The sequence below is a fragment of the Melospiza melodia genome, unplaced genomic scaffold (genome assembly GCF_035770615.1).
Source record: "Melospiza melodia melodia isolate bMelMel2 unplaced genomic scaffold, bMelMel2.pri scaffold_34, whole genome shotgun sequence".
Lineage (NCBI taxonomy): Eukaryota > Metazoa > Chordata > Aves > Passeriformes > Passerellidae > Melospiza > Melospiza melodia.
The window spans coordinates 9,373,214-9,385,875 of NW_026948659.1; the positions used below are offsets into that span (position 1 = coordinate 9,373,214).

General features: G+C 53.3%; 1 protein-coding gene and 1 long non-coding RNA gene across 2 annotated transcripts; both read left to right on the forward strand.

The window, feature by feature from the left end:
- The first annotated feature begins 2,443 nt into the window (after positions 1–2,443).
- Positions 2,444–5,910, forward strand: LOC134434291 (uncharacterized). The gene is made up of 2 exons (XR_010031838.1): positions 2,444–2,509; positions 5,606–5,910. It is a non-coding gene; the product is annotated as an uncharacterized LOC134434291 (long non-coding RNA).
- A 1,251-nt stretch (positions 5,911–7,161) lies between these two features.
- On the forward strand, positions 7,162–12,512 carry LOC134434235 (phospholemman-like). Its single transcript, XM_063182919.1, has 7 exons — positions 7,162–7,178; positions 9,144–9,222; positions 9,431–9,460; positions 9,709–9,732; positions 11,013–11,087; positions 12,038–12,081; positions 12,187–12,512. The coding sequence occupies exons 2-7, from the start codon at positions 9,183–9,185 to the stop codon at positions 12,256–12,258; spliced, it is 285 nt and encodes a 94-aa protein (XP_063038989.1). The 5' UTR covers positions 7,162–7,178; positions 9,144–9,182; the 3' UTR covers positions 12,259–12,512.
- The last annotated feature ends 150 nt before the right edge of the window (positions 12,513–12,662 follow it).

The window sequence follows — 12,662 nt, forward strand, 5'->3', positions numbered from 1 at the left end:
AATTGTCCCCAGGTTCCAGTTAGAGCAGAACACTGGAGGCAGTGATGACAGCTGGGGACAAACAAGGCCAAGGTGTCTCTGGTGCTGAGCAAAGCTGGATGTGTTTGAGGAATGCCAAGGGCCAAGGCCTGAGCCCCAGCCCCTGGCCAGGCAGATGCTGTCCCTCCCTCCTTGCTCAGGGCTCTTGCCGGGATGGGCACTGGCATGTGGGGATGTGCAATGGCAAGGGCAGGAGCATGGGGTGGCCCCTGCCAGGCTGCTGAGCAGGGACAAGGAGGCAATGAGGCCCCAGGCCTGCAAGGGTCACTTGTCTCCTGCTCCTGCCTCAGGCCCAGGCCCAGCAGCCATGGCCAAAGTGCTGCCCAAGTTGGCTCTGGCAGGGCTGTCTTGCAGCTGCTGCACATGCCTGTGCCCTGTGCGGCCCAGGCTGTGCTACGGTGTCCCTGTCCTGCGCCTCTGTCCCTGCAGGCTGTTGGCATCCCCCGGCTGCCCCACCTGGCTGGGCCCTTCCTTTGCTGACAGCTCTGCCTCCTGCCTGCCTCTGCCTGCCCACACAAAGCCTGGGGCTGGCCCAGGCCCCTTCTGGCAGATGTTCTGCACCACAGCCCTGCTCTGGGAGAGAAACTCCATTGTCTTTGTTCTGAATCTGGTCCTCCCCTGCTGCCCTTGGCATTAATTTGGGCTTTTTCTGGCTTTTCTCTGCTATGTCAAAAGGAGCCACCATCTCTGACACCACCCTGCAGTCCCTCCCATGGTTCTCCTCTGCTGTCCTCAGTCCCCACCTGTTGGGAATTTCGCTGACTAGAGACTGGAAAAGCACAAGGCCGTGGCTAATTCCAAGTCCTGCACCTGCAAGACAGCGCGTCCTTGGGCCTAGCTGGGTATGATAACGAGTGGACAGAGAGACATGGGAAATAGAGTACGTTGGCCCAAAGGAATGAGAGAGAATTGATGTTTAGTTTAACCAATAGATCGCTTGGCTCACAGAATATTCATGAGCTCATTACTTGCTGGATAAGTGTCTGATGCTCTCTTCAATAAACGGAACTTGCTGTTGACTCATATTGAGTGTCCGAGTTTTCCCTGCACCCGACAAATGGCTCATCCCCGACAAAGGCCTCATTCTGCGACAATTCTTCATTTATCAGCCCAATTTCCCCTTTTTTGCGTCCAAATTCCCTTTTTTTTCCCACAAAAAAATTTCCATTTTTTGAACCCAAATTTTCCTTTTTTTCAGCACAAATTCCATTTTTTTTTTTACCCAATTTACCTTTTTTGTTGCTCAAATTCCCCTTTTTGAGCCCAAACTTTCCCTTTTTGGCCCCAAATTCCCCTTTTTTCTCCCCAAATTTCCTTTTTTTGGTCCAATTTCTTTTTTCCTGGACCCAAATTTTCCCTTTTTTCAGCCCAAATTCCCCTTTTTGTTGCTCAAATTACCTTTTTTGGGCACAAATTTCAATTTTTTAGTCCCAAAATTCCATTTTTGGGTCCTAACTTCCCATCTGAGCACCCGAATTCCCATTTTTGGCCACAATTTTTCCTCTTTTCACCCAAATTCCCTTTTTAGGTCCAAATTTCTCCTTTTTGTTGCTCAAATTCCCTTTTTTGAAGCAAATTCTCCTTTTTTCAACCAAAATTCGCCTTTCAGGACTCGAATTTCCCTTTTAGGACAAAAATTCCCATTTTTGGACCCAAATTTTCCCTTTTTGGGCACAAATTTCCATTTTCTTCGTCCAAATTCAACTTTTTTGGTTGAAATTCTCCATTTTTGGACACAAATTCTTCTTTTTGACCCAAACTTTCCCGTCCTGGACCCAAATTCTTTTTTTTAGTCCCAAATTCTCCTTTTTGGATCCAAATTTTCCCTTTTTTCAGCCCAAATTCCCATTTTTTTGACCCAATTTCCCCTTGTTGTTGCACAAATTCCCTTTTTTGTGCACAAATTTCCCATTTTTTAGTCCCAAATTCTCTTCTTTGGACCCAAATTTCCTCTTTTTTAGTCCAAATTCTTTTTTCCTAGACCCAAATTCCCATTTTTGGCTCCAAACCTCCCCTGAGTGCCCAAATTCCCATTTTTGAGCACAAATTCCGATTTTAGACCAAAATTCTCCTTTTTTGACCCAAACTTTCCCTTTCTGGTCCCAAATTCCTGGTTTTTTCTTCGCGGTACTTTCGCTCTTATCCAGGACTACATTTCCCATCACGCCCTTCGCTCACTTCCGCTACAAACCCCGCTCACTTCCCCTCTGTACTCCCGCTCTTTTCCGGGACTACATTTCCCATCATTCCCTTTGTCAACTTCCGCTTCAAACCCTACGCCTTTCCCAGCTGTAGTCCGGCTCCCTTTCGGGACTACATTTCCCATCACCCCCTTCGCCAACTTCCGCTCTAAACCCCGCCTACATCTCCTTTAATCCTGAGGTGACTTCTGGTTCTTTTTCCCGTCACCGCCGCCATGTTCCTGCAGTGCTACGAGAACGAGCGCGGGGAGCGCGTTTATACCCTCAAGGTACCGAGGGGATTTTGGGGCGAATTTTGCAAATTTTGGGCAATTTTGGGCGATTTGGGGATTTTGGGGAGGGTTCTGAGGGGATCCGCGGGGTTTGGGTGCCTTGGGAGCGGTTTGGGAGCGATGAGGGAGAGGTTGGGTGGGCTGAGGGGGGAATTGGGACGGGAGTTGTGAGGCGAAAACGGGAAATTTGTTAGAAAAAAGGGGAATTTGGGAATAAAAAATGGGAATTTGGGACGGGAAATGGGGACTAAAAAGGGAGAATTTGGGACTAAAAAAGGGAAATTGGGGAATAAAATAAGGAAATTTGGGACTAAAAAAGCGGAATTTGGGGCTAAAAAGGGAAATTTGGGTTTAAAAATGGAGAATTTGGGGCAAATAAAGGGAGAATTTGGGGGTAAAAATGGGAAATTTGTAACAAAAAAGGGGAATGTGAGTCCAAAAAAGGAGAATTTGGGACTAAAAAGGGAAATTTGGGTTCAAAAATTGAGAGTTTGGGGCCAAAAGTGCAGGATTTGGGTCCAGAAAAGGGAAATTTGTACCAAAAAAGGAGAATTTGGATCTAAAAGGGAAATTTGGGTCTAAAAAAAGGGAATTTGGGTCCAAAACTTGGAATCTGGGGAGATTGGACCCAAAAAACGAATTTTGGTCTAAAAAAGGGAAATTTGTGCCCCCAAAAAGGAGAATTGGGGACTAAAAATGGGAATTTGGGTGCAGGAAGGGAAAGTTTGCGGTGAAAAAAAGGGAAAATTTGGACTAAAAAATGGGAATTTTGGTCCAAAAAGGGAGAAATTGGAACTAAAAATGGGAATTTGGGCACTCAGGTGGGAAGATTGGAGCCAAAAATGGCAATTTGGGGCCAAAAAAAGAGAATTTGGGGCCAAAAAGGGGAATTTGGGCTCAAAAAAGGGAAATTGGGGACTAAAAAAGGAGAATTTGTGTCAAGGAAGGGAAAGTTTGGGACTAAAAATGGGAATTTGGGGGATTTTGGTGTCCCAGGGGGGGAATTTGGGGGATTTTGGGGGGAATTTATGGGAATTTATGGGAATTTGGGTGTCCTGATGAGGAAATTTGGAGGATTTTGGGGAGAATTTGGGGATTTGGGGTGTTCTGAAGGGATAATTTGGGGAATTTTGGGGGAATTTGGGGATTTTGGAGAATTCTGGGGGAATTTGGGTGTCCTGAGGGGGGAATTTGGGGAGAATCTGGGGAATTTTGGAGGATTTTTGGTGTCCTGAGGGGGAATTTGGGGGAATTTGAGGGATTTTAGGTGTCCCAAGAGGGAATTTAGGGGGGATTTGGAGGATTTGGGGGAAATTCAGGATATTTTGGGAGAATTTGGGGGATTTGGGGTGTTCTGAGAGGGAATTTTGGGGGAATTTGGAGAATTTGGGTGGAATTTTGGTTTCCTGAGGGAGGAGCTTGGGGGATTTTGGGTGTCCTGAGGGGGGAAATTGAGAGGAATTTGGGGGATTTTTGTGTCCCTGAGGGGATAATTGGGGAAACTTGGAGAATTCTGGGGGAATTTGGATGAATTTGGGCATCCTGAGGGGGAATTTTGGGGGATTTTTGGGGATTTTGGGTGTTCTGAGGGGGGAATTTGAGGGGATTTGGGAGAATTTGGGTGCTCTGAGAGGGGAATTTGGGGGATTTTGGAGGATTTGGGGGAATTTTGGTTTCCTGAGGGGATAATTGGGGAAATTTGGGGGATTTGGGGGGAATTTGGGCATTTTGGGTGTCCTGAGGGGCACTTTGTTCTTTTTGGGGCAATTTAGGGGATCCTGAGGGGGAATTTGGGAGATTTTGAGGGAATTTGAGGGATTTTAGGTGTCATGAGGGGGGATTTTGGGGCATTTTGGGTGTTCAGAGGGGGAATTTGGGGGAGTTTGGGAGGAATTTGGGAGATTTTTGGTGTCCTGGGGGAGAATTTGGGAGACTTTGAGGGGATTTGGGTGTCTGGGGTGGGGGAAATTTGGGGCATTTTAGGGGAAATTGGGGGGTTTGGGGAGGGTTTTGGAGGATTTTGAGGGGAAATTTGGGAGATTTTGAGAAGATTTTGGGGGGAATTTGGGGATTTTTGGAGGAATTTGGGGAATTTTGGGGTGTCCTGAGGGGGATTTTGAGACACGTTGAGGGGATTTTGGTGAATTTGGGTGTCTGGGGTGGGGGAAATTTGGAGCATTTTAGGAGAATCTGGGGGAGTTCGGGAGGAATTTTGGGGAGTTTGTGTGTTCTGAGGGGGAATTTGAGGGGATTTGGGAGAATTTGGGTGTCCTGAGAGGGAATTTTGGGGATTTGAGAGGAATTTGGGGGATTTTGGGTGTCCTGAGGGGGAATTTTATGCATTTTGGGGCAGTTTGGGGGATCCTGAGGGGGGAATTTGGGAGATTTTGGAAAATTTTGTGGGGAATTTGGGGGATTTTGAGTGTCCTGGGGGGGAATTTGAGGAATTTTGGGGGCAATTAGGGGATTTTGGTTTCCTGAGGGGAAATTTGGGGAATTTGAGAGGACTTTGGGGGATTTTTGTTGTCCTGAGAGGGAATTTGGGTTATTTTGGAGAATTTTGGGGCAATTTCGGTGTCCTGAGGGGGGAATTGGGGAAATTTTGAGGACTTTTGGGGGAATTTGGGAGATTTTGGGTGTCCTGAGGGGGAATTTGGGGGATTTTGAGGGAATTTGAGGGATTTTAGGTGTTCTTAGAGGGGATATTGGGGGAATTTGGGGAATTTTGTGGAGATTTTTGTGGATTTTGGATGTCCTGAGGGGGAATTTGGAGGAAATTTGGGAGGAGTTTGGGGCATTTTGAGGGATTTTGGGGGAATTTGGAGGATTTTGGGCATCCTGAGGGGGCAATTTGGGGCATTTTGGGAGGAATTTGTGGGATTTTGAGTGTCCTGAGGTGGCAGTTTTGGGATTTTGGAGGAATTTTGGGGTGTCGTGAGGGGGGAATTTGGCGGGAAATTTCGGGTGTCCTGAGGAGAGGAATCTAGGGGGAATCCTAAGGATTCTGAAGGGAATTTGGGGGGATTTCGGGGGATTTTGGCTGTCTTGAGGGGAAATTTCGGGTAATTTATACGATTTTATACAATATTTTAGGATTTTGTGTGATTTTCCCCTCAGAAAGTGTCCCCGTCTGGGCTCCCCACACGCTCGGCCCACCCCGCCCGCTTCTCCCCCGATGACAAATTCTCGCGGCACCGCCTGGCCCTGAAACGGAGATTCGGGGTCCTGCTCACCCAGCGGGGCCGGGCCCTGCTCTGAGGGACCCCAAAAACCCAAAATCCCCCCAAAAACCCCCATGGAGCAGATGGAGCTCAGTCAAACCCGCTGAGCTGAACGGCGTGGGAGAAGGGGGTTAAACAAGAGGAAATTGTGAATATTAAAGGATTTGGGAGCTTGGAGGTGTCTGAGTGTTGGTGGTCAAAGAAATTTGGGGTTTTTTCATTGTTTTGGGGGTTTTTGGGGTGTGGGAGGGAATTAATGGCGATCTGAGGGGCGCGGGGGGTGATGGGAGTTGGAGGCGTGGGTGTAATGGAGCTCTATGGAGCGCGGGGGGTGATGGGAGTTGGAGGCGCGGGTATAATGGGGCTCTATGGGGCGCGGGGCATGATGGGGGATAGAGGCGCTGCTTCTATGGTGCCTACATGAGCCGCGGGGCACGATGGGAGCTGTAGTCCCGGAAGTCGCTATAACGGAGTGCTTGGCGGTCCGGGAGAGCATCTGGGGGGACCCTGTGGCCTCGGAGAGCCCTTGGGGGGCACCTGGAGGGCTCTGAGGGGTCTCCTTGGGGCGCGGGACGTGAACGGGACTGGCAGGGCCGGAACTCGGCCGTGAGGGGGCTCTGTGGCCGCGGGGGAGGATGGGAGATGTAGGCCCGAAAGCGGCGCTCGGAGGCCTCTGTGTGCCCTGGGGCGTTTGGGGTTCCCGGGTGGGCTCTGGGGGGGCAGCCGGGGGTCCCGCAGGGTCTGGGGGCGCCAGTGGGGCTCGGGAAGGCGATAACGGGCGCTGTGGGGAGGGCGGGGCATGACGGGAGCTGTAGGCCCGGCTCCATTAGGGGGCTATTTGGCCGCGGGGCATTACGGGAGTTGTAGGCCCGGCTCCATTAGGGTCTATGGGGCCGCGGGGCATGACGGGAGTTGTAGGCTAAACGTCTCTAAAATGGGGGGGCCGACTCCAGGCCCCGTCCCCAAGTCCTATTCCCAGGCGCTGATTGGTTGCAGGAAGTGACGGGCGGGAGCGTCAGCCAATGGGAGGCGGCAGAGGCGGGAACAGCCCCTTTAACCCTTCCAGTGCCTTCCAGTTCATCCCAGTATCGCTCCCATTATGTCCCAGTTTGCCCCAGTGCCCCTCCAGTCCCACCCAGTCCATCCCAGTCCCTCACAGTGCTGTTCCCAATCTGTCCCAGTTCATCCCAGTCCATCCCAGTATCAATCCCAGCCCATCCCAGTTTACCCCAGTGGATCCCAGTATATCCCAGTGCCTCCCAGTATGTCCCAGTCGATCCCAGTTCCCCCCAGTTTGTCCCAGTCCCTCCCCGGCCCCTCCTCAGCTCTAGCCCCGCCCCTTCTATGGCCACGCCCCTTCTGTGACCATGCCCCCTTCCTTAGCCACGCCCCCTCCCAGTCTTCCCCCCCCCCCGATTTCCAGTTCCAGCGGCTGCACTGGGAAGGTGAGTGGGACCCCAGTGACTCTCAGTTCATCCCAGTAACCCCCCAGTAACTTCCCAGTAACTCCCAGTCCATCCCAGTAACTCCCAGTACTCCCCAGTCCATCCCAGTAACTCCCCAGTTCATCCCAGTACATTCCCAGTAAGCCCCCCACTGCTCCCCAGTCCATCCCAGTAACTCCCAGTTCATCCCAGTAACTCCCAGTCCATCCCAGTAACTCCCAGTACTCCCCAGTCCATCCCAGTAACTCCCCAGTTCATCCCAGTACCTTCCCAGTAATTCCCAGTAAGCCCCCCCACTGCTCCCCAGTCCATCCCAGTAACTCCCAGTTCATCCCAGTAACCCTCCAGTAACTCCCAGTAACTCTCCAGTAATTCCCAGTAACCCCTAGTGACCCGCCCAGTCCATCCCAGTCCCCCCCAGTCCCTCCCAGTCCATCCCAGTAGCCCCCCAATAACTCCCAGTCCTCCCCCAAGTCCCCCCCCAGTTTGTTCAGTTTGTCCCAGTCCCGCCCTGCTCAGGAATCCCAGTGACTCATCCCCACCCCCCCAGTTGTTTCCAGTCCCTCCCAGTTCCTCCCAGTACCCGCCCAGTCCCTCCCAGTATAACCCAGTCCCCGCCCAGTCCATCCAAGTCCCCTCCCAGTTCTCCTCAGTCCCTCCCAGTTTGTCCCAGTCCCCTCCCAGTTTGTTCCAGTTCCCCGCAGTTTGTCCCAGTCCCGCCCTGCTCAGGAATCCCAGTGACTCACCCGGCCCCAGTCCCTCCCAGTTTAACCCAGTCCCTCCCAGTATAACCCAGTCCCTCCCAATTCTCCCTCTGTCCTTCCCAGTTCCCTCCCAGTCTCTCCCAGTTTGTCCCAGTCTGTCCCATTCCCTCCTCCCAGTATCCCTCAATTCCCTCCCAGTGCACTCCCAGTCCCTCCCAGTATAAACCAGTATCTGCCAGTCCCCTCCCAGTCCCTCCCAGTATAAACCAGTTCCTCCCAGTTCATCCCAGTCTGTCCCAGTTCCCTCCCAGTCCATCCCAATCCCCTCCCAGTTTATCGCAGTTTATCCCAGTTCCTTCCCAGTATCCCCCAGTCCCCTCCCAGTATATCCCAGTCCATCCCAGTGCTCTCCCAATCCCCTCCCAGTTTATCCCAGTCCCTCATGGTTTGTCCCAGTCCCCTCCCAGTATAACCCAGTCCCTCCCAGTATCCCCCAAACCCATCCCATTTCCCTCCCAGTCCCTCCCAGTATAACCCAACCCCTCCCAGTCCATCCCAATATAACGCAATCACTCCCAGTCCATCCCAGTCCCTCCCACTATAACCCAATCACCTCCCAGTTTATCCCAGTCTCTACCAGTTTATCCCAGTCCATCCCAGTCCCTCCCAGTATAACCCAACCCCTCCCAATTCTCCCTCAGTCCCTCCCAGTTCCCCCCAGTCCCTCCCAGTTTGTCATAATCCCCTCCCAGTATCCCTCAATCCCCTCCCAGTTCATCCCAGTCCCTCCCAGTATGACCCAGACCCCTCCCAGTGCACCCCCAGTCCCTCCCAGTGCCCTCCCAGTATAAACCAGTCCCCTCCCAGTTCCTCCAAATTTTCCCCCAGTCCCTCCCAGTATCCCTCAATCCCATCCCAGTTCGCTCCCCGTATAACCCAGTATAACCCAGTCCCTCCCAGTTCATCCCAGTTCCCCTCCTGTCCCCCCCAGTTTGTCCCAATCCCTTCCCAGTCCCCTCCCAGTATAACCCAGTCCGTCCCAGTTCCCTCGCAGTATATCCCAGTCCCTCCCAATTCTCCCCCAGTTGCCCCCAATCCCCTCCCAGTTTGTCCCAGTTTGTCCCAGTGCATCCCAGTAACCCCAAAACCATCCCAGTCCCTCCCAGTATGACCCAGTGCCCTCCCAGCCCATCCCAGTCCATCCCAATCCCCTCCCAGTCCCTCCCAGTCCCCTCCCAGTCTCTCCTAATTCTCCTCCCAGTCCATCCCAGTCTGTCCCAGTTCCCTCAAAGGTCACGGAATGGAGCGAGAACGGCTGCGGGCACTGGTGATACTGGGAGGTACTGGGACAAACTGGGAGGGACTGGGACAAACTGGGAGGGACTGGGACAAACTGGGGGGAACTGGGATAGACTGGGAGGGACTGGGAGGGAACTGGTTTATACTGGTTTATACTGGTGTGAACTGGGATGGTTTGGGGGTCACTGGTCTGAACTGGGCCCGGTGCCCCCCCCATACTGGTTTACCTGGTGTCCCCTCCCCCCCCAGTGCTGTCCCTGGCCAGAGGAGACCCCCCCGGTGAGTGATACTGGTTATACTGGTTTGTACTGGGATTGAACTGGGTTATACTGGTTTGTACTGGGAGGGACTGGTTTGGATTGGGATTGAACTGGTTTATACTGGGAGGGACTGGGACAAACTGGGCATACTGGTTTATACTGGGAAAGAAAGCCCAAACTGGTTTATACTGGGAGGGAGGGTCCATACTGGTTTATACTGGTCCGTACTGGTCCATACTGGTCTCTGACCCCTCCCCTGTCCCCCAGGTGCCTCCAGTCCGTTCCAGTACGGTGAGTGACAAACTGGGACAAACTGGGAGGGCCCCAAAATGTCCCCAAATGTCCCCAAATGTCCCCAAATGTCCCCAAGTGTCCCCAAATGGCCCCAAATGTCCCCAAGGTGTCCCCAGGTTTTTCACAGGTGTCCCAAAATTGTCCCCAAAGTGTCCTCAAGGTGTCCCTAAGATGTCACCAAGTGTCCCCAGGTGTCCCCAAGGTCCCCTCAGGTGTCCCCAGGTGTGTCACAGGTATCCCCAAAGTGTCCCTGTCCAAGCTGTCCCCAAGGTGTCCCCAGATGTCCCCCAAGTGTCCCCAGGTGTCCCCAAATGTCCCCATGTGACCCTGAAGTGTCCCCAAAGTGTCCCCACGTATTCCCAGGTGTCCCCAGAATGTTTCCAAATGTCCCCAAGGTGTCCCCAGGTGTGTCACAGCTGTCCCCAGGTGGCCCCAAAGTCTCCCCAGATCTCCGAAAATGTCCCCAAATGTCCCCAAAATGGCCCCAGGATGTCCCCAAAGTGTCCCCAAGGTGTCCCCAGGTGACCCCAAATTGTCTCCAGGTGTCCCTAAAGTGTCCCAAAATGTCCCCAAAATGTCCCCAGCTGTCCCCCAGATGTCCCCAAGGTGTCCTAAGGTGTGTCACGGCTGTCCCCAAAGTGTCCCTAAAATGTCCTCAAAGTGTCCCCAGGTGTCCTCAGATGTCCCCAGGTGTGTCACAGGTGTCCCCAAAGTGCCCCAAAATGTCCTCAAAGTGTCCCCAAGCTGTCCCCAGATGTCCCCAAGGTGTCCCCAGGGTGTCCCTGTGCGTTCCCAAAGTGTCCCCAGGTGTGTCACAGGTGTCCCCAAGGTGCCCTTAGGTGTCCCCAAATGTCTCCAAAGTGTCCCCAGGTGCCCCAAAGTGTCCCCAAATGTCCCCAAGTGTCCCCAAGTGTCCTCAGGTGCCCCCAGGTGTTTCTAAAGTGTCCCAAAATATCCCCAAGGTGTCCCAAGCTGTCCCCAGGTGTGTCACAGCTGTCCCCAGGTGTCCCCCAAGTGTCTCCAAATGTCCCCAAGGTGTCCCCAGGTGTGTCAGAGCTGTCCCCAGGGTGTCCCCAGGTGCCCCCAAAGTCTGCCCAAGGGTCACCAAAGGTCTCCAAAATGTCCCCAGGGTGTCCCTAAGGTGTCCCCAAGGTCCCCTCAGGAGTCCCCAGGTGTGTCACGGCTGTCCCCAGAATGTCCCAAAGCGTCCTAAAGTGTCTCCAAAGTGTCCCTTAAATGTCCCCAAAAGTGTCCCCAAGGTGTCCCTGTGTCCCCAGACTGGTGTCACCTGCGCGTCGGTGGCCTCGTGGTGGCCGCGGTGCTGAGCGTGCTGGGGATCGCCGTGCTCTTCAGTGAGTGACACCTGTGTCATCGTCATTGTCATTGTCACCTGTGTGTCATTGTCACTGTCACCTGTGTGTCGTCACCTGTGTGTCATTGTCACCTGTGTGTGCTGGGGATGGCTGTCCTGTTCAGTGAGCGACATTGTCATTGTCACCTGTGTCACCTCCCTGTGTCACCTGTGTGTCACCTGTGTCCCCTCTGTGTCACCTCCCTGTGTCACCTGTGTGTCCCCTGTGTCCTGTGTCCCCTGTGTCACCTGTCTCTGTCACCTCCCTGTGTCCCCTGTGTCACCTGTGTGTCACTGTCCCCTGTGTCACTGTGTCACCTGTGTCACCTGTGTCACTGTCCCCTGTGTTACCTGTGTCCCCTGTGTCATCTGTCTCTGTCACCTCCCTGTGTTACCTGTGTCCCCTGTGTCATCTGTCTCTGTCACCTCCCTGTGTCACCTGTGTCATTGTCCTCTGTGTCACTGTTACCTGTGTCACCTGTGTGTCATTGTCACCTGTGTCCCCTGTGTCACCTCCCTGTGTCATTGTCCCCTGTGTCCCTGTCCCCTGTGTCACCGGTGTCCCCTCTGTGTCCCTTCAGGTGGGAAGTGCAAGGCCAGGTGGGACCTGGGGACATTTGGGGACATCAGGGGACACTTAGGGACATTTGGGGCAAATTTGTGTTTTGGGACATTTGGGGGAATTTGAGGGATTTGGGGACATTGGGGACATTGAGGACATTTGGGGACATTTGGGGGATTGGGGACATTGGGGAGGTTGGGGACACTTTGGGACATTTTGGGGGCATTGAAGGGATTGGGGAAATTTGGGGACACTGAGGATTTGGGGTCATTAGGAACATTGGGAACACTTTGGGGACATTTGGGGGGGATTTGGGGACATTGGGGACACTCTGGTGACATTTGGTGACATCGGTGACGTCACTCTGTCCCCTCCCCCCCCCCCCGCAGCCGCCGCCGCCCCCCCCCGGAGCTACCACCCCCGTGTGGGACAGGTGAGCGCTGTCCCCTCCCCCCCTGGGGACATTGGGGACACTGAGGGGACACCTTGGGGACAGCGAGGGGATAGCGCCACCCCTGACCCGCCACTCTCCCCACAGGAGCCTGAGATGTCCCCAAGCGTCCCCAGAATTGCCTCAAAGTGTCCCCAAAATGTCCCCAAATGGTCCTAAATGTCCCCAAAATGGCCCCAAATGGCCACAAAATGTCCCCAGATGTCCCCAAATGGCCTACAATGTCCCCAAATGTCCCAAAATGGCCCCAAAATGTCCCCAAATGGCCCCAAGTGTCCCCATATGGCCCCAAAATGTCCCCAAATGGCCCCAATTGTCCCCAAATCCCCCAAAATGTTCCAAAATATCCCCAAATGACCCCAAAATGGCCCCAAATGGCCTCAAATGGTCCCAAAATGTCCCCAAATGTCCCCAACGAAGGCAATGAATAAAAATGGCTGAAAAATGGATTTTGGTCACTGGGGGAGGGGACACGGGGACAGCGGTGACACCAGGAGGGGACATCGGGGTGACAATGGTGGCCCTGGGGACATCAGGGCCATGGTGGCCTTGGGACACTGAGG

Excerpts from the sequence above, each read along its gene's own strand:
- LOC134434235 (XM_063182919.1), top strand. The coding sequence starts at position 9,183 with ATGGAGCGAGAACGGCTGCGGGCACTGGTGATACTGGGAG. Across the intron at positions 9,461-9,708 it reads GGCCAGAGGAGACCCCCCCG|GTGCCTCCAGTCCGTTCCAG; the intron begins GTGAGTGATACT and ends CCTGTCCCCCAG. Across the intron at positions 12,082-12,186 it reads ACCACCCCCGTGTGGGACAG|GAGCCTGAGATGTCCCCAAG; the intron begins GTGAGCGCTGTC and ends CTCTCCCCACAG.